This window comes from Anolis sagrei, chromosome 8 (genome assembly GCF_037176765.1).
Source record: "Anolis sagrei isolate rAnoSag1 chromosome 8, rAnoSag1.mat, whole genome shotgun sequence".
NCBI lineage: Eukaryota > Metazoa > Chordata > Lepidosauria > Squamata > Dactyloidae > Anolis > Anolis sagrei.
Window position 1 is genome coordinate 29,722,415 of NC_090028.1, and position 22,027 is coordinate 29,744,441.

The window sequence follows — 22,027 nt, forward strand, 5'->3', positions numbered from 1 at the left end:
AAACTTTTTTCCCCTGAAAGTAAGCTATGTAACAAATTCCAGAAATGGAAGGTCAAGTTTCCTTCACCTGGAAGACCGAAATGTAAGTGTGGACATTTATTTTCATTCCTTCTTCGACACAATTACTTTTTTTAAATTAACACCGACGGCAGATCTAGCAAGCAACTTGTGGTCGACATTTGCATTTTAATAGGATACGCCAAGTGCCACGAGCTTTCTTTTAATACCAAATCTTAAGCAAAATAAAGTGAAAGTGTGATAAAAATATTTTAAAGGCTATGGGTTTTGTGATGTGAAGAGGGTCCCCACCCCATCTCCACCTGCACCCAGCCCTTATGGCTGAGCCATTAAACATCACAATTCCACTCCTTGGCAGTTGGATCAGGTGCAGATTTCATTGTCGTACTTTGTTCCCATCGTTCAGTCTCCGGGTCAGATTGGAAGCACCTAGTTTTGGAAGGGTAAAAACTCCAAAGTGTTTCTTGTCATCAAGTCTGAGAAAACTCTACAGCCTAGAGAATGTTTCCAGGAGTTGTTCACTCCCTCATTCTCTCTTGCACACAGACATTTACATTAATTAAAACTTGAAAAAACTGAGGCTATCACTCCAAGAGTGCCCAGCTAACACTGTCAGTGGTTAGTCTAGTGGTTCCCAACTTTTTTTTTTTTACCAGGGACCACTTTGACCAGGAACCACTCTCCAACATTAGCACCAAAAGGGTTACAAATCATTTTTTGGTCAACTTTAGATAGGTTTGGTTATTTGGAGTCCTGATACAGAACATATGCCATCCAGTAGATGCCATCTGCTCAACCACAAAAATACATATTTAATAATCAAGAGCTGATGTGGTCTACCCAATGCAATTTTCTGAATCAATGCCCAAAATAATCCCAGGAACAGACCTAAAAGCAAGACACAAATTTTTTTTGGTTGGGCTGTGTTATTATCTGCATCTCTCACAGATCTGATTTTGGGTCTCACAGCCCAACCACTTTTACCAGGGACCACTTTGACCAGGGATCACTCTCCAACAATAGTACCAAAAAGTTTATGAATCAGTTTTTGATTGCATTGGATAGATCACATCAGCTCTAGTTTCTGATATAGAACATATGCTTATCCAGTAGTCACCATCTGCTCACCCACAGAAAACCGTATTTAATAATCTAGAGCTGATGTGGTCTATCCAATGCAATTTTCTGAATCAGCATTCCAAATAATCCCAGGAACAGGCCTAAAAATGAAGGCACCAAGAAAAAAATGTTTTTGGTTGGGTGGTGTTATTATCCGCATATCTTGCGGCCCTGATTTTAGATCTCGCGACCTGGTCTAGGCAGACTAGGGGAAAGGCTGATTCAGAAAACAAGCCTTTTCGAGCACAGACTTTAACTTTTCAAAGGAGACTCGTAGTGGTCTTGTATCCCAGTTCCTGGAGAGGGCAACTCCTGTTTAATCATGATTGGGCTGTTTTCTACAAGTTCCAGTTTCTTTCGTTAAGCCGACTCACCCACAACTTAAGAGTAGACAATTTTATGTTAGTTTTATGAGGTTGGAGTTTAAGCATTCGCGGTTTGTGCCTGTCATTTTGTTTGCCCCTTTGCCTGAGGAAAGGGAGCCATTTTAGATCATACACCACCAGGGAATCTTGGAAGCAAGACGTGTCTGCAGTTGGTCTCAGTGAGATCCAGCCTTGGACAAGCCATTTCAAGTCAATAAACCAATAATTGTTTAAACAACAACAAATTAATGTATTGGGCATTGGGTGCCTGAGAGGCCCCTATACCTGAGACAGAGAGTAAGGAAAACTGTCATCTATTTTTTTCAGAAAACTGTCATCTATTCTCCTCAGAAACTTCCATGTCTGGTAGCTTCAGGAACAACCACTTGCCCTTCAGATTTTAAATATGGACTTTTTTGTGGGGAAATCAAGTTAGTGTCAGGGTGGAAATAGGCCCAAAACCAGTTACCATTTCCTCAATTTTGCCACATACTCAGAAGTTCCTAGGGTCAATTCAGATAGAAGTCCTTTTCGTTCACAAGGTCTATTCTGTTTAGGTTCTATGGAGGAAGACATTCATGCATTCCTTCATCCACACAAAACAAGGAACCCTCTACTGATGTACACACACAAGAGTCCTGCATCTTCAATGGAACACTTGTAAAGGAAAAGGTTTCCCCTGACATTAAGTGTAGTCATGTATGACTCTGGGTGTGTGTGTGTGTGTGTGCTCATCTCCATTTCTAAGTTGAAGAGCTGGCGTTGTCCATAGACAACTCCAAGGTCATGTAGCCAACATGACCGCTTGGAACACTGTTACTTTCCCACAGAAGCGGTGTTGATTGATCTTCTCACATTTGCATGTTATCAAACTGTTAGGTTGGCAGAAGCTGGGCCTTACGGGGGGGGGGGGGGGGCTCACCCCACTCCCTGGATTCAAACTATCAACCTTTCAGTCAGCAAGTTCAGCAGCTCAGCGGTTTAACCTGCTGCGCCACCAGGGGGCCTGTATTTATAGGATACAAATCACTTTAATAATAAATAACTTTTCTGGACATGTAACTCCTAGAATCTCCCAGAAAGTAGGGCCCGTAGCCATGATGACTTGAGGGTCTGGGAACAGTGGTCCAAATAAGTCACTTATTCAAGTTCTAGCTTCAATGCCTTCTACAAGATGACAGCACATTACCAGTAGAAATGTGGAACTACAGTAGAGTCTTGCTTTTCTGACCTTCGCTTATCCGACATTCCATCTTATCCAACATCCCCCTTTTCATCCAGCATTTCCCCTTCAATTCAAGGAGCGCTCCCCAACACCTTCTCTATTCCCAATAAGTGAAAAAGGCAAGACAAGGAGGAGGAGGAGAGAGGAAAGGGGGAAAAGAGGTGGGACCGGAAGCGGAAGTGTCCTCCCTCCTTCCCTCTGTGATTTCCACGCTCCTCTTCCGCATCCGGGCACTTCCTGCTGGGCTGCTCTAGCCCCGAGGCATTGCCTTGCCTTAACCCTTTGAGTCCCTGTTGTGAGTATTCTAGGTGTCTTGTGCTGCGTCGGACAGATAACAGTAGGAGACTCTGATATTTTCGTTTATTTGACATTCTGCCGGCCCATTTATGTCAGATAAGCGAGACTCTACTGTACTGAAATGTGACAGTGCTTCTTAACTTATAAAGGCTTTTAGGGATCTACAGCCTACCGTCGAGTCCAAAATGTGGATCTGTGTTTAACTTATAATTTCTCTTATAACAAACAAAGGAATCATGTATCTTTTAAAAGTTGCGTAACTTCCATGATCCCTTACTGTTGGCTTTGCTAACGAAGGCTTCTGAATATTTCTATACAAGTTTCGAAGGGCCACGTTTCCTCACCTAACCCAAGAAGCTGAAATGTCACGATAGTTTTTCATTTAAAAGAAAAGACTCATTTACATACAACTTCTATATTTTTGGGTATCATCTAGTCTAAATATGACAGCATATTTATATGGGATTTAAGCAGAACACATGCTAGAGGGTAGTCAGATATCTACATTTACATCAGACATGGGCAAAGTTCGATCCTCCAGGTGTTTTGGACTTCAACGCCGACAATTCCTAAACAGCTGTGAGGAATTGTGAGAGGTACAATCCAAAACACCTGGAGGGAGGGCCAAACTTTGCCCATGCCTGATCCACATCCTTCCTTCAACTCTCTTTTGCCATTTGGAACTTTTACTATTCAAAGAAACAGTGAATACAGCTGAAGGCTTTTGCTATGGAGACATTTAAGCAGTGTACCCAGGCTAAATGCTGCAATGTATACTAACAAGCTTGCTATTGCAGCATCAGTGAACTACCGCATAACTGCAATTGGCAAGCTCTCGGAGGAATCTTCAGATTGGGATTCTAAAATCCCCAGCAAAGTGGCTTACCGTTGGCCTGTCCGAGAGGTTTCCTTGTCGGATGTATTCCACTGCAGCCTCAACGGAGGTCAAACAGTATCCTAGCTCATCCTTTGCTGAGCTGCAAAACCTGAAGTTTTTGATGTAACTCAGGTTCGCCATCCTAGACAAGGGAAAGAAAATAGTGTAAGATTCAACTCCAGAAAAAACACAACACCAGGGGGAGAAAAAAGAGATAGAAAAGTTTGTAACTTTTTCTTTGGCCAGTTTACTATGTTTTATTTTTAATTTACATATTTATTTATTTATTTATTTATTACTTGCACTTATTAACCGCCGCTCTCAGCCCTAGGGCGACTCGTGGCGGTGAACAACAACATAGAAAAGACAGTTTACAATAATCAGGACAGTACACAACATTCTACCTCTACATAACATATACTTATACTAAAAATCTGCTTCGTCATATCATGGGGTCATAATCAGTCTCATAGTCGTGGTCCATTCCGGTCATCATATCCAATGATATAGCACTTAGTTGAAGGCCAGCTCGAAAAGCCATGTTCATAAATATATACATGAACCAATACAATACTTCCTAATAGCTATATAACATTAGTATCTGGTTATACCCTCCCCCCCCCCCCACCCAATTTGGTGACTTCCTGTCCCAAAATGGGTTGGAGGCATTCATATATTATTTAACTACAATTCCTAGAATTTCCTCATCAATATGACCAGTGAGCATGCCAGCTAGATTATGGGAGCTGCAATCCTAAAATGTGATTTCCCTAAGATCACAATTTTTGACCTTGGAGTTGATGTATCTCTACCCTCCTCAGCTGCCATACACCCCAGTGTGAATTACCCAACACAGACTACCTATTCAGAGCTATCAGTAAAGTTCGAGAATTACAATTCTCCTGGATAACTTTGACAGTGTTGTCCATATTGTGTAGGAGAAAAAAGGCTGAAGGGCTTTTCCATAACAGGGATTAAAATAATTTAACTGTGGTTTAGGCTATGATCTATCTCCATGCTATTAATGTAGGTAAGGGTAAAATTAACTATTTCCCCTGACATTAAATCTAGTCATGTCCAACTCTGGGGGGTGGTGCTCATCTCCATTTCTAAGCTGAAGAGCTGGCATTATTTGTGGACGCCTCTTACGTCATGTGGCTACATGGAGCGCCATTACCTCCCGTCAGAACAGTACCTATTGATCTACTCATATTTGCATGTTTTCAAACTGCTAGGTTGGCAGAAGCGGGGGCTAACAGTGGGAGCTATTCAGTCAGTAAGTTCAGCAGCTCAGCAGTTTAACCCGATGCAACACCAGGCGCTCCTAATAATAATGTATTATCCTCTAAATGCTCAAAAATGGTTCTACGGTTTAAAAAACTGCAAAGAAGTTAGATCTTTAATATTAAAAGGTTTTTAAAAACACAAAATGCATTCATTTCACAAATCATTAAATAAACAAATGTAAAAATATTAGAAACAGCCAGTAACAAATAAGAAATGTTGATTCGTACTTACTGTATATACTTGAATATAAGCCTAGTTCTTCAGTACCTTTTTTAGGCTGAAAAAGCTCCCTTCAGCTTATACTCGAGTCAAGGTTATTTATTATTTTACTCTGTTATTAATATTATTTTTATTACATTTATTTTGTATACTATTATTACATTTACATCATTTTACTCTATATATTACTGTTTTGATTACATTTATTATTGTATTCTATTTATTATTATTATTATTATTATTATTATTACATCTACATTATTTTACTCCATTTTTATTGCATTTATTATTTTGCTCTCTTTATTATTATTGGAAGGATATGTAAGCACATTTACATTGAAGAAGGTTAAAATAATGATTTAATCAGAGTTGGACAGTCTTATCTTAAATTACAGTTTTATGTAAATATTTGAAAACATTTATCCCACTAATGCATCAATTAATGTAATTTTATTCATATGTATTTTTATTTTGAAAATTACCAGTAGCTGCTGCATTTCCCACCCTCGGCTTATACTCGAGTCAATACATTTTCCCAGTTTTTTGTGGTAAAATTAGGTACCTCGGCTTATATTCGGGTCGGCTTATACTCAAGTATATACGGTACTAATAACATCACTAGCATTTAACAGGTAAAACAATTAGAAAGTTGGAAAACACTAATGAATCGGGTTCTTAACAAGTAAAATGTTTAACAAATTGTTTCTTCATCCTCAAAAACTGCACCAAGAGACAAGCAGAACAAAGCCTTGTTACAGCCACACACCACAAGGTGAGCTGTGCATCAGTTTGCTTCAAATAACCACACATTTACAAAAAGGCCTCTAACACGTGCAAAACCAAGAGTCATGGATTAAAAATCAGCACGACGTTAGAAGTGACGTCCAAGGCCATAAGCACATTTTGTTAAATGCACATAATCCCAGGAAATGGCACTCGGCTAATACAACATTTCTGCTGCACGCATTTGCATTTTCTAGTTTTCCATTTGCATTATAAAAGGGTAAGGAATGGCCAAGGTCTAATTTAGCAACAGATGTTAACACTCTACACGTTTTTCAGTCTAATGGACTAAAAAAAATGTTACCCAAGGCAAGGGAAGGAAGGCAAGTGCACCATAGCTTTATTGAAAAGGTAGAAATAATAGCACAATATTGCATGTTTTAGTTTTTAATACTTGGCCAGAGACCCTCAGGCTTTGGAGATGAGCCTGACAACTCCTTGTCCTCTCTCAGAGGTAAGAATTTTTTTTAAAAAAGTGAACAAAACTGGAGCCATTTGACACTGAGGCCCTTCCTCCGTATCCTCTCCTCCCTGATGTAAATTGACCTTATTTCCTATTTTAGAGGCCCCTAAAACCGTTGAATCTAAGATGACATCAATTGTAAGTCCCAGCCCAGTTTTGGACCCCTAAAACAGGAACAAAGTGCATGTTAGATTCAATCAAATGTGATATTTAAAATGAACACATTAAAAAACTCTGCAATCTTTGAAGTTAACAGAATATGCTACATACCAATTTGGAATTTCTGTCTTCACAAGGAGGTAAAGCAAGACAGAAAGGAGGTCATCTGCACACATGGTCTCTATGTTCACTGAAAGGGGCAGGAAAAACGAGATACGGAAAAATTCAACGTCTAATGGTTTGAATGAGAGCAAACATGACTAGTTAGAGAAATTTTGACACACTAAACGTGCTACTTCGCCCTCCCCTTCCTAAGCAGCCAGGAGCTTCAAAAAAGAGAAAATGCTTAACACACTGAATGGCAAGAACATCTGGGCAGGACGTTCTGTATGGAAGTGGAAAGAAAGCCACAGACCCTTTTCAGAAGAGCACCAGGTAACACACTCTGACATTAAGAACACATAAGCCTCGAGGTATGCATTGCAGTTTCCATTAATCCTAATTAGCAAACAAACTGGAGGAGAAGATTCGGGACAATGTAGCCTAAGACAACATGAGGCCCCAAATGTAAATGTCCCCACATGTAAATATCTCTCATTTCAACCAATGTGTCACTGCAGTAAACTCATATACAGCAAAATAAGATAAGATCAGGGAGTTCTCACTATTGGAAATTTCATAACCTATTGGAAATAAGTGCACCATAGCTTTATTGAAAAGGTAGAAATGATGTCACATCCGTTTGTGAATCTCCATGAAATGTGAATCTCCATGAACACGTGGAGACCACCTTTTGAAAACCACTAATCAAGAAAAGCATGACTTGGTTAGAAGTCAACTCTTAAAACAAGTTATATTCATAAGCATTCATGTAATGGCACACAGATAACTCAGGTGTTAGACTAAAGAACCATATGTTTAAACTGCCAAGAATAAAGACATGCCACTGCAAATATATATTTGGTTAGCAGAGGATGATTGTTACTTTCAAGTTTCCCAAAAGATAGACACTCCCTTAAAACCTCTTAGTTAAAATATATACTCATAGATTAAAAAACCAAAGTCTTATTTGAAAAATGTTGTATCTTGTTTACTCATAAAACATCATGTATTTATTCAACATACAGACACCTTACTTAATAAAGTTCAGTTGTAGATAGGATGTAGGTTTCTCTCTGTGTTAAGTACACATATTATCATTGCTTATCAATAGTCCATAGACTTTAGAGCAGGTGTCCTCAAACTAAGGCCCGAGGGCCAAATACAGCCCTCCAGGGTCATTTATCCGGCCCTCGCTCAGGGTCAACCTAAGTCTGGAATGACTTGAAAGCACACAACAACAACCACCCTATCTCATCAGCCAAAAGCAGGCCACATTCCCCATTGAAATACTAATATGTTTACTTTTGTTTTAGTTATTCTTCATTTTAATTATTGTATTGTTTTAAGTGTTTTTTTGCACTACAAATAAGATATGTGCAGTGTGCATAGGAATTCATTCATTTTTTTTAAAATTATAATCCAGCCCTTCAACAGTTTGAGGGACTGTAACCTGGCTCTCTGTTTAAAAAAATTGAGGACCCCTTCTTTAGAGTATAGTTGTACTCACTGAAGTCCGTAAGTCATACTTCTCTATTGAAGTCTCTAAAACATACTTGTCTACTGAAGTCCAAACAGCAACATGCATCCACCTCCACTGAGGTGGGAACCAGACTCATCCAATGAGGTGGTAAGCAGGACTGAATACAAAATGGAATCCTGAGTCTGAACATGCTCAGTACAATCACATGTCTATAATCTCTCCCACACCAAAGAGGTAAGTCAAACTGGCAAATCAACATACACATAGAATACAGGTTAGCAAATATATACATTAACAAATAAATAGTGAAAGGCTTGGCGAGGTTGCTATTTGCAACACTCACTACTCTGACAGTTTAGGTGCTCACAACAGAGTCATCCATTTGTGAGCCAGAGTAGTCTTCCCTAACCAGAGTACCCTCCAGATGTCCTGACTACAATATCCATTAACCCTAAACAAGGATGCTGAGAGTTGCAGTCTAAAATATCTGAAAGATACAAACTTGGAGAAAATTTTTTGAATACACCATCATTGAATATTTAACATGCTTCAATTCAGAAGTAACCTTGCCTTTTCTAAATTATAATAAAAAAAGAATGAAAAGGTTTTCCATTTTGGAAACACATGCATTTCAAATACAAAGGCACATTTATTTTGAAAGCGTGTGAAGAGTGCTTTATAAAGTATAGATGAATATAATTATTTCATTGCCATGGCTACATACCTCTTTGACTTGGAGACTGCATTATAATTTGCACCACTTTACGGAGACAGAGGAGCTTCTGTTGTGGGGAGGTGCACTTATTCAGCTGGCTCAGTTCACGTTTTGCACGCGGTATGTTGAAACTGGATAAAGTTTGTTTCAAAAGGAGGAAAATATTAATCCAAAACGGACTGAAATGGCACAGATATTAAAAACTCAACACCAAAGGCATTGTACACTCAGACCTTCACATCTGCTGGGATGAAGGGCACATGGCCCCCATGAAAGTAAAAAAAAATGCAAATAAAGAACATGCAGGGATTTTTTTTTAGCCTCTGTACCAATTTCTAGGTCATCCAGCATGACTCTATGGTCAGTTTCTGCTGGAAACTGATCACAGAATCACACCAGAGAGACTAGATTCCTTCTTGAGCTGTGCTTTGGTAGCCAGGAAGCTACTGCTCAGCAGTGTTCTCCTAAGACAAAAGGAAGTGCCCATATGAGTCCACTTCATGCCCAATGCTGACTACAGGGCTTGAGATTCTTCCTGAAGTGAAAGTCAGACCATCTGATACAAAAACGTTGCCCATTTTCAATCGAGCATTGGCCCTTCCAGAATAAATATGAGCTTCAAAGTCTTCCCCTTCTATAGTTTTTTCTAACACCAGGCAAGCTATTTAACCTCAGCAGACTGAAAGCCAAAACCAAGGTCACAATAACATCTGTTATAGAACTCCATTATGCTGATGATAATGTAGTCTGTGCACATTCAAAAAAATACCTACAAGTCACTCTAAACACCTTTGCAAAAGCATACGTGAAGCTCGACCTCTCATTGAACATCAAGAAAACCAAAGTGCTCTTCCAGCAGGCACCAGCCAATCCCTCTGCAATGCCAGAAATACAGCTTTATGGTGTAACATTAGAAAATGTTGACCATTTCTGCTCCCTTGGCAGCCACCTCTTCACAAGTCAACACTGACACTGAAATACAACACCGCCTGTGACCAGCAGTGCTGTGGAATTCGAAGAGGCACGATTTGAGGGTGAAAAGGAGAAATGTGCCAAGAGGAAGAAGGCGCATCAAGCCAACCCTCACTGGGATCGCCTTCCACCTGGAAACTGATGTCCTCACTGCGGAAGAACACGCAGATCAAGAATAGGTCTCCTCAGTCACCTACGTATCCACCACCAAGACACTACACTTGGAGGGCCATAATCCTCGGACTACAAGGGATCGCCTAAGTAAGCAAGTACAGTTTTTCCTAACATCAGGTAATATTCCATCTATATTTGTTCTTGGGAAGGAGCATTCATCATAACAGATGACACCATGCAGCAACATCCAGGAATGGTTGGGAGGTAGAGCTGCTCTGAGGCCCCTTCTATACTAACATATAATCCAGTTCAAAGCAAATCATCTGGATTTTATATAGCAGTGTACAAGGGGCCCAAGAAACAGCTGCAATTACTTTGCTGGATTTTCCCTCTCGTATTTCCAGAGTACAGCTGGAACCAAAACCAAACTTGAGGTGGACGCTGGGGTCTCTTAAAGCAACACACCTGAATTCGGGCTTGATACCCAGATCTTTCTGCTGCAGATCTTGCAGGCTTCGTGTAACTTTGTTAAAAGCTGCATCCTAGTCAGCAAGTAGAAAGAAAGCCATTTTAAATACTGGGAAGAAATTGTAGCTGAAGAAACATTACACTGTAAAATAGGAATGGACCAACTTCGGACCTCCTTCCAGGTGTTTTGGACTTCACCTTCCACAATTCCTAACAGCCGGAGTTGGCCCATGCATGCTGGAGGACAAAGGGAGCTAAATGATATGGATCTGACTTTAATTTTCCAAATCTTGTCTCAAGCTGATGTTCAAAAGGAAGAGAAAAACAACAGGAAAGGAGAAAGAAATCAACACACAACTACTGCAGAGAGCAAAAGGCTAAGGAAAATCGAAGAAACAAGGCCAGAGCTGTGACCTTTCCTGGGTGAAGTAAGATGAAGAAGAGAAAGCAGGAGATGAGGATCAATAGAGGTTCATTTTCAGTAATGTGACATTTTGCCAAAACCTTGGCAGCAACAGGAATTAACCCATTCGTGGATGCCTTCTTCTCCTGGCTGAGAATGACCTTGCGAGTTGGCTTCCGGGTTTTAAAGTAAACCTAGAGGGAGGCTCTAGGCCAGTGGTTCTCAATCCTCCTAATGCCATGACCCCATTATTCCCCTTCCTCATGTTCTGGTGACCCACAACCATACAATTATTTTTGTTGCTTCTTCATAACTGTAATTTTGCAACTGTTATGAAATGATATGAAGCCCCTGGTGGAGCAGTGGTTTAAACCCCTGTGCCAGCAGGATGAAGACCGATAGGTCGCAGGTTCAAATCCGGGGAGAGGCGGATGAGCTCCCTCTATTGACTCCAGCTCCTCATGCAGGGACATGAGAGAAGCCTCCCACAAGGATGATAAAAACATCAAATATCCGGGCGTCCCCTGGGCAACGTCCTTGCAGACAGCCAATTTTCTCACACCAGAAGCGACTTGCAGTTTCTCAAGTCGCTCCTGACACAACAAAAAAAAGAAAGAAAAGAAATTATATGCAGAATGTATTTTCATTCACTGGACCATATTTGGCACAAATACCCAATACACCCAAATTTGAATACTGGTGGGGTTGTGGGGCATTGAATCTGCTATTTGGGAGTTGTAGTTGCTGGGATTTATAGTTCACCTACAATCAAAGAACATTCTGAACTCCAATGATGGAATTGAATCAAATTTGGCACACAGAACTCCCATAACCAACAGAAAATACTGGAAGGGTTTGGTGGGTATTGACCTTGAGTTTTGGAGTTGTAGTTCACCTACATTCAGAGAGTACTGTTGACTCAAACAATGATGGACCTGGACCTAACTTGGCACAAATACTCAATATGCCCAAATGTGAACACTGGTGGAGTTTGGGGAAAATAGGCCTTGACATTTGGGAGCTTAGTTGCTGGGATTTATAGTTCAACTACAATCAAAGAGCATTCTGAACCCCATCAACAATAGAATTGGGCCAAACTTCCTACACAGAACCCCCATGATCAACATAAAATACAGTGTTTTCTGGTGGTCTTTGGCAACCCTTCTGACACCCCCTTGCAACCCCCATAGGAATCCCAACCCCCAGGCTGAGAAATACTGATCTAGGCAGTGTGCAAAAGAGGAAAATACCAACCCATGGAGTGCCTCAAAATGTGCATCTGCAAACATAAGGAATATATATGCGTGTGGTGATCTCGACCTGAAATCAGCCTAAGTATACCACAGAGCTATGGAAGGAAAACCATTCCATGCATCTTTACCCTTGGCCAGTAACCCTACACAGTATTCTAGCAAGTTTAATGGTTATAGTCTTTGGTTAAGACTTGGAGATCCAGCTTTATTCCTACTGAGCCATGAAATTTCCCAGGTAACCTTGGAAACACCACAAGTGGGAAGGAAAGCTAAGCACATCAGAAAAAAGAAAAGTGGAAAATACTCAATATTAAACTGAAGAAAATACTTACCTCACTTGCCTCGATAGTTCCCACATATTTAAAGATCACATCATAAAGAGCATGGTGAATGTACATCTACAGAGAAACATACACAAAGAAAATGGTTTTATTTCTTTATCCCCTATAGACCAATACAGACCCCTTTAATTCCTTTAATCCCCTGGGTAACTTCCTGGAGATGCCAGATATTTTGTGGCCCTTCAAGAAAGCACATTTAGCATGGCATATCCCACTCCCATCAAAAATTCTCCTTTGTTTAAAAAATTACATATTCTCTGACAACTCTCATTTTTAGGGTCATGCTGAAGCCGTCATTATTTCTGCAAGCTTTCTCAACATGGTTCTCTACAACAATTTCTGGCTAAAGCTACTGTATAACTATTTCATGTACAGTGATAAATTCTACGTTTTATTGAAGTACATCTCTTCATACCTTATATACTCTAGTATAAGCTGAGTTTTTCAGACTTTTTTTTTTAAGACTGTAAAAGCCCCCCTCAGCTTATACTCCAGTTGAAGTTATTTAATATTTTACTCTGTTGATATTATTATTATTACATGTATCACTTTAATCTATTTTATTATTATTATTATTATTATTATATTTCCATTATTTTACTCGATTATTTTTATTACGTTTATTATTTTACTCTTATTATTTTACATGTATTATTTTACTGTACTGTTATTATGACATTTCCATTATTTTACTCCATTATTATTATTACTATTATTTTATTACATTTATTATTTTACTCTATTATTATTGGAAGGATATATAAGCACATTTACATTGAAGAAGGTTAGAATAATAGTTTAATCGAAGTGGAACTGTCTTATCTTAAATTACAGTTTTATGTAAATATTCAAAGATATTTAACCTACTGATGCCTCAATTAATGTAATTTTATTAGTATCTATTTTTATTTTGAAATCTACCAGTAGCTGCTGCATTTCTCACCTTCAGCTTATACCTGAGCCAATATGTTTTTCCAGTTTTTGTGGTAAAATTAGGTGCTTCAGCTTATATTCAGGTCGGCTTATACTCGAGTATATACAGTAGCTACAAAATTCCCAATAGGCTTCAAGTACTTACTTCCACAGCCTGTTTCATCAGATTCATTTGTGATTCCTGCTTTGCAATCATTCTCTATTTATCAGAAGGAAGAAAACACAGATTTAAGATATACTGTTGCCAGGAAGACAGGCATCGTTTTCAAGCACTACATTAATGTGCAATGACAAGGATGTAATTTTCACTGTCATCTAAATGTACTCTGACTGCAATATGAACCACCCACCCCAACTGCATGCATGTATACACACACCCCCAACTCTCTAAAATTATGCTCCAGGCTTCTTAGGAAACAAGCAATAGTCACAACTCATACTATACATCTGACATGTGATTCCTTGTGGCTTTAAACTGCAATAGACTGACATGGCTATCCCTTTAGAAAACTCATTATATACTCACAAGATGGGAATCTCTCAGTAACTGCTGGATGCATTTGGTGTAGAGTGCATTCACAGAATCCTGAAGACAAAAAAAGGATTAGAAAGAGAAAGTATCAAAATGCCTCAGAAGGAAAGAAGTGGAACCAGAAGAACACTAATTTTTCTTGAACACACACAAAGGTGTAACAAAATTAAATATGTATAACAATTTTGAGAAGGGATTGATTACTGTAAAAAAATTGTTCTAGATTTTGCACCACTGGGAAACAGTTTAGAGTAGTGTTTGTCAACCTGGGGGTCGGGACCCATGGAGGGTGTTGTGAGGGGGGTGTCAGAGGGGTCACGAAAATCCATAACAAAACACATATTTCCGATTGTCTTAGGAACGCCTTTGGCAGCAACAGCAACTTCCAAATGACAAAATCAATCCACCCCGGCCCCACCAGTATACAAATTTGGGCGTATCACGCATTTATAATCCCATATCCCTACGATACTACTATAATCCCATATCCCTCCGACACATCAGCACTTTTAATCCTGTACCCCTACTCTGGCCGGCTCAGTTTTAATAATGTCTTGTTGTACTGCTTTTGTTATTGTTTTTGCTTAACTGTTTTATTTGCTAGGTACTGTATTGTTGTATTGTAGTATTGTGTGGGCCTCGGCCCGTTGTAAGCCGCATCGAATCCCTTGGGAGATGCTAGCGGGGTACAAATAAAGTTATAATAATAATAATAATTATGCCAAATTTGGTCCAGATCCCTAGTCATTTGGGTTCACAGTGCTCTCTGGAGGTAGATGAACTACATCTCTCCTAAATCACTGTGAGTATTTTCTGTTGGTCATGGGGAATGTGTGTGAGAACATTGGCCCATTTCTATCATTGGCTGGGTTCAGAATGCTCTTTGATTGTAGATGAACTATAAATCCCAGCAACTACAACTCCCAAATGTCAAGATTTGTTTTCCCCAAACACTACCAGTGTTTATGTTTTGCATATTGAGTATTTAATGCCAAGTTTGGTCCAGATCCATCATTATTTCAGTCCACAGTATTCTCTGGATGTAGGTGAACTACAACTCCAAAAACTCAAGGTCAATGCCCACCAAAACCTTCCAATATTTTCTGTTGGTCATGGGAGTTCTGTGTGCCAAGTTTGGTTCAATTCCATTGTTGGCGGAGTTCAGAATGCTCTTTGATTGTAAACGAATTATAAATCCCAGCAACTACAACTCCCAAATTACAAAATCAATCCCTCCCCCAACCCCAACAGTATTCAAATTTGGGCATATCAGGTATTCGTGTCAAACCTGGTTCAGTGAAAATACATCCTGCATATCAAATATTTACATTATGATTCACAAGAATAGCAAAATTAGTTATGAAGAAGCAACAAAAATAATTTTATGGTTGGGGGTCACCCAACCATGAGGAACTGTATTAAGTGGTCATGGCATTAGGAAGGTTGAAGACCACTGGTTTAGAGACATGACATTTTAAAACCAATTAACTTCATTTTAAATGAGCTTTTACTGGAAGTTTGACCAAAAAAAAAAAAACCCACCCATATATCTAAAGCAGGCAACACATATTTTATATGACACACCAATGGCATAGCTGGAATATTAAAAGAGACATTCCTATCCAGAGATGAAAGAATGCCTCTGTTTTGATGGCACTCTGCATTTACAGCTAAGCAATGATACAAGATTCAGGCCTGTGGAAGCGAAGATACTAACTATATAATGTCGAAGGATTTTCCTGTCATGCTCCTTGAAAGTCCTGTGAAATGATGCAATTGCTTTATCAAATTTTTCAGTGTGCCTTCCCAAGAACTCTCTTACGTCTTCAATGTTTCTCAGGGAGTAAGAATTTGATGGTGCTGAAGATTGCTCTGAAATGGAGAGAAGTGGTTGGTTAGTATTCAGGAATATACTTCTAGAATTTGCAGCAATTCATATTGCAGTCATGAAAGCAAAATACACACACACAAAAAGGAGTTGGGAAGAAATGACAATTCCCCTATTGCTAAATTTTCTTGCATTCTGAAAAGTTGCTTCTTCCAGCAAGCATGCCCTGATATGAGGTTGTTCCAAGTCACTCTGCTAAGATAATGCAGTCAACATTCCTACTGCTTCATAAGAAGTTTTCTACACTGTTCAAAGTGGATAGACTGCCTACTCCTAATACAGGGTGAGGCAGCATAACTTCCTTTTTTCAAAACTTAATAAAACCCATTGTATGAATCAGAAAAAAAATTATAATGTTGGCGCATACCTAAAGTTTTGTTTTACGTAGTTTTGAAGATCAAATTAGGTAGGTGACATCCCCTATTATCCATACACTGATTAAACCGATTTCTGGTGTTTGTCATGACTCTTGCCAGCATAGCAAGCGTTATGTTGGCAATTTCTTCCTGGATGTTGGTCTTCAAATCTTGTAGGGTCCTTGGACTGTTCACAGAAACACGGGATTTCAAAAAAACCCATAGAAAAAAATCACAAGGCGCCAAATCTGGAGAGCGGGCCGGCCACTCCAAATCCGCTCGAAAAGTAGGGCTCAACGGCAAAAGCACGCGCCTCACTATTCCAACACATGATAGCGACTGAACTGTGTCAGAACAAAACTTTATACTCCCGCCTCTCAAACGAGATGACTAGCACTCCGCTACATCTTCAACCGACTGAATGGCGCGCATTTTAAAAAAGGAAGTTATGCTGCCTCACCCTGTATATAGCAAGAATGAACAACCTGTGCTACTCCAGATACTGGTCTGCAGCTTCCCACAAGCTTTACAACTAGTTATGCTAGTAGTATAAGAAGAGATTGCAGTAGAATAGCATTCCTCAGCCTGTAACAGGATGTGAATTGTGCTGATCTATAATGTTATTGAATTGCAACCCCCAGCACTCACTTTGGCTTTGCTGGGAAATAACAGCAGCAGTGTAGTAAACCCGAGGAATAAATAAGGCACGCATGAGTGGGCATTAGGTTAAGTAATCATGCTCAAGGCCAACAACATCTGGCAAGCAATACCATTCTGAATGCTGCAAAAAAAGTAACAGTCTTAAAACTGGCCAAATTGGAAACAGCTGGCACGGTAAACGCAATACTGCCCCAAAGCATTTTGCTGCCTATTGAGAAAAGCATTACGAACCTTTGCTCTCATTTTTTTCTAGAGAATGAGCTATACAGAGGATGCTAAAGCTCTCTTCCTTTTCATTGTAGAAGGTTTCCTCAAAGAGAATAGGCACTGAGCAATGATGGTTAAAGCCAGCCCCAGGTATGATCAAGTTTCCTTGTATGAAAATTTCCTGAAGGAACAGAAAGTACAAAGAGGCAAAAGTGGTCAGAACCACGTAAATAGTGTTACCATATAGACTCGAGTATAAGCCGAGGGTGGGAAATGCAGCAGCTACTGGTAAATTTCAAAATAAATATAGATACCAATATAATTATAATAATTGAGGCATCAGTAGATTCAATGTTTTTGAATATTTACTGCATTTCAAAGAAAAAAACAGTAAATAAGCTATGTAAGTGGAAAAGTAGGGGAAAAATTTGGTATCAACAATAACTTCATAATAATAATAGTAATAATAATTTTAAAAACCTTATTTGCATCCTGCCCTACCTCCCCATGGATACTCAAGCTAGCTTCCAACACAGAAAAAGGCAGACATTCAATGCTTATATAAACAATGCAGAGCTAAGATACAGATCTATAATTACATATACTAATTTCACATATGCATTTCTCTCTGAAACGTTTGCGAATCCTGTATATATATGTGTGTATTTCTCTCCTGCAATATTTGCAAGCCCTATATATCTATGTTTATATCTAGACCTCTCTACCCCTCTCAAATTTCTGTGGATTCCCACTCTTACACAATACGTACCTTTCCATTCAAGGTCTGAAAGTTTTCTTCCACTGCTCTAAGAACGTAAGAGTCAAACTGGCAAGCTGAGATGAAGCTGCTTGAAAGACTTCCTTTGCATGGTACAAGCATCTAAAGAAATAAGAACACAATGTCAGAGGTGTCAGAAATATTAAAAATTAACTAGGTATTTTTAATTACAAAAATATGAGTCAAGCACTGAATGGGGTTAAATGAATGCAATGAATCAGCAAAAAGCTGCAGTTCTGTATAAACAGGCGTGCCTGTATCTTAGTAGCCGTCAGTGTGAGGTAAACTTCAGTGGGAGAAAGGCCTTAGTCTGTGAGATAAGCCTCTGTGTGAGATAGGCCTTAGACTATGAGAAGGCCAAGTGTGAGAAGGCCTGGTGTGAGAAGCCCCAGGTTAAAGACCTCGTCTGTAAAGCCTCATGTGTAAAGTCTGCTGTGTGTAAAAAGCTCCTGTGTAAAGCTCCTGTAGAAGTTGGTTGTGAGAGGAGGTTCTGTGAGAGCAAAGTTGTTTTATCTGCATGAGAAAGAAGCCCAGCATGGAAGCAAAGAAGGAAGTGGAAACTTTGTTATTGTAAATAGTGTAACCATATTATTTTACTACAAAGAAAACCTCCTATGCAAGAGATAACATTGGTCTGTGTGTTTTTGTTCTTTTTATCACGTTGGGCTACTGGTGCTGGGTCACGCTGCTGCTAATAAGTTACTCTGTTGTACATTTATGAGGAGGGTCTTTTGATAATAAGCCCACTCGCCCAACAAGAGGTACGTATGCCAGGTAAGATCCTAACAACAAAATATTATATCAAAGTACGGACAAACCAAGCACTAAAATTAGACAACTCTGAAATACAAATAAGCCCAAGGTCCTTGTTACAAATGGGGACCAGATGGAGATCAGAACACAGACAAGGTGAGGAAGGACTAATCTAACACATTGTGCTGCCTCAGATGGGCATCCTATCTCCATTAGAGTCAAATTCTGATTAAACTCTCACCTGAACATCTCTTCAGTATTGATAATGGATAGCATTTATAGGATGTAGGAAGGCCATTTGGAATGCACAACTCTCTTCCATCAAAAAGCAGAGGACTGCCACTACTGTCCACCAGCACCTGCCACTTGAAGCAGTTGCTTCAATTTGTAAAGACCAGGGGTTCTCAAACTCTGCTCCTCCTGATGTTTTGGACTTCAGCTCCCACAATTCCTAAAGGCTGGCTAGGATTTCTGGGAGCTGATGTACCAAACACCTAGAAGGATAGACTTTGAGAAACACTGGTCTAGACCATAGATAGGGCTGACCCTTAGTGGAGGAAGAAATGCAATGTGTTGTAGAACTGATCTTGAAGCAGGCCATAAGCACCATTTTATCCTTTGGCTTCCTATTCTTGGCTTTTTTTCAAATCCTGTATAAGGGGGATCCTAGTAAGCGCAATTTATTCTTCCCAAAAGTCATCACGTTATACTTACAATTCCATGTAGTTCTGCAACTTTTCTACAGAGATCAGGACGTCGTTTCTGCATAGCTAAATAGAAGGAATTCTTCAACAGGTCTTCATCATACACAGCCATAGGGGCCTTCAAGTATCTGCCGCAGAGGCTTTCTGAAAAACAGTTATTCCCCCCATCTCAGAAGACCATTTGATAAATTCATAATGTCTTTTATTTATGAAGTTTCATTCCAATTCCTTCCATGATCATAAAATATACCAATGAGCACAAAACATATTCAGAGTGTGAGGAGGAAGAGGTAGTAAATGAGACAACCACAATGCAGACCAGTTATGGGCAAAAAAAGGTCCTACCTCTGCCGCAGCTTACATAAATTTGGCACAGAGTAATATTTACAACAGACCAGCCTGCCTGCTGACCAGTCAACCCATTGCTCACTGATCTGTATGCTGGAGGAGTGAGTGGAAAAAAATCAGAAGAAAGAAGAGGTACTAGGTGTCTGGATCTAAACAGCCTGACTATGAGACTGACTAGACAACCTGCAGATTAGATCACTGCCTGATTGTATATCAGGCATGCAGTATTCCATCCCAGTGAGGGAAAAGATTCCAAAATGAATCCATTACCCCATCCACATGACAGGCAGGTTCATAAAAAGCCACCAAGGAACAACAGCAATGCTCCACCTTAGAACAGATAATAATGGTTACAAGGAGATAAAGAGGCACCCAGTTGCTGTGAAGAAAGGAAAACCTCACTAGAAGGCCAATCCCCTTGAAAATAAATTAACTGGCCATCAACTACTGCCCATAATAAGCAGGGGATAAAATAAGAAATGTAGAGGGAAAGATAGTAGACCTCTATAATGCCATCCAAATTAACTTCATAGTCACAAGATTCACTACTATGCACAAATCATTATCCAAAACATTCTCTTTCAGGAAGTGGGGTAATTATTATTATTAATAGCAATTATTATACTGTATTTATTTTATTCTGCTTTTTTTCCTTAAAATTAAGACCCCAAGTGTCTCACACCGAAAAAGCAAAGCCCTTAAAAACATACAAAAAGCAATATTTAAAATGGAATTGAAGTAATAAAACAAATATTTAAAACAATTAAAATTCAATTAAAATAAATACATAAAAAGCTTTAAAAACTACTCCATTAACCTGAGGACCCTTCTTTTCACTATCCCATATCTTAGAACTTTCTAGGAATATGCGAAATGGCAGGAACTAGTTCAGTTTTTATGTTGTCCCCCATCTTCCCCAGTTGTTTTTAGGAAGATTCCAGGAGATTAGGAGGGAAGGGCATTTGGATTCGTAATTAGGGAACCAGAGTTCTGTTTCCATAAGAATATTCCCGAAAATAGGATGGGGATGGGTGGGCACTCGAAATTCAGAACAAGAGCAGAATGGGTTTCTGCCATTTCACACACCCCTATTTACACATTTGGGAAGCATGAAATCTATTCCATCATTGATAAATATGTTGAACAGCACTGGAACCAGTACACTATGGCACTCTACTATTTGCTTCTAAGAACAATAGGAGCCATTGACGAACACCCTTTGGGTTTGGCTGGTCAACCAATTACAAGCCCTCCTTCCTGCATGAATGCCCACAGGCCTCGTGCTTCTGGCCCTTCTCTTCCAACAGGGCCACCAACTTGCACTTGCTAAATGTATAGCTAGCTACCTGCAATCTTGGGCAAGAATACAAATTTACCATAGCTGTTGAAGGTGACTGTAGAAACTCCTTTGCCATCCTTTTTCAGTATTTTAAGTAGGCACTGAAAAAGAACTCCAGAACACCTCCTCAAAGCAGCCCTACTAAATACTGTTGGTGGCTTCATCTGTCTGTGTTACTCCTGTATTCCTTGCTCCGGGAATTGGGGTTGTGGCTATATAGAGAGCTAGTGGCTGCTAGTTCCTTCCCCAACTTACTTCCTCTCAGTTGTTGCCCTGTCTTCGTTAGAACAGATGCTTGTAAGAATCCTATAGAATCCTAACAAGCCCCAAAACAAGCCTCCATTCTGTTCACACAAACATTCAGGTCACCAAAACTCAATAGAACATAGACTTCTAACACAAACAAGAGAGCCTCCACTTATAGCTCATACAACAGTCTTAAATTAACAAACTATCCTAAAGGACTTTTGGGGACTGGAGAGCTTTAATCCAACAGAAAGAAGTTCACCACATGCTGTCTCTTCCACCATGCACACACAAACAACAGCTGTGGATATTGCCCTGCTAGTCATCTCAGTGCAAAGGTATCTGAAGCTATCGGAAAGACAAATCCAGAACAAATGGAGGAGGAAAGAAAGGAGAACAACGGGAGGAGGATGTGGAGGAGGAAGAAAAGGAGGAGGAAAAGGAAGAACAGAAAAAGAAGGAGGAGGAAGAAAAGGAGAAAGAACTGAAGAAGGAAGAGAAGGAAGAGGAGGAGGGAGAAAAGGAGCAGGAACAGGAGAATAAAGAACTGGAGGAGGAGGAAGAGGTGGAGGATGAAGAACAGGGGTAAAAGGAAGAACACAAGGAAGAGAAAGGAGCAATAT

General features: G+C 39.6%; 1 protein-coding gene across 4 annotated transcripts in view; it reads right to left on the bottom strand.

Annotated features, from left to right (window-relative positions):
• Positions 1–22,027, bottom strand: part of ANKRD27 (ankyrin repeat domain 27) — a 77,499-nt gene that overhangs the window by 44,455 nt on the left and 11,017 nt on the right. For all 4 annotated transcript variants that reach the window (XM_067471095.1, XM_067471094.1, XM_067471096.1 and 1 more), the window contains exons 2-12: positions 19,482–19,615; positions 18,006–18,116; positions 17,261–17,417; positions 15,843–15,997; positions 14,120–14,179; positions 13,739–13,792; positions 12,652–12,717; positions 10,661–10,737; positions 9,119–9,240; positions 6,924–7,002; positions 3,911–4,043 (exon numbers count right to left, since the gene is read on the bottom strand). In XM_067471095.1, coding sequence (XP_067327196.1) covers positions 3,911–4,043; positions 6,924–7,002; positions 9,119–9,240; positions 10,661–10,737; positions 12,652–12,717; positions 13,739–13,792; positions 14,120–14,179; positions 15,843–15,997; positions 17,261–17,417; positions 18,006–18,116; positions 19,482–19,583 — 1,116 coding nt within the window. In that variant the 5' untranslated portion in view covers positions 19,584–19,615. The remainder of the gene's footprint in view (positions 1–3,910; positions 4,044–6,923; positions 7,003–9,118; positions 9,241–10,660; positions 10,738–12,651; positions 12,718–13,738; positions 13,793–14,119; positions 14,180–15,842; positions 15,998–17,260; positions 17,418–18,005; positions 18,117–19,481; positions 19,616–22,027) is intronic.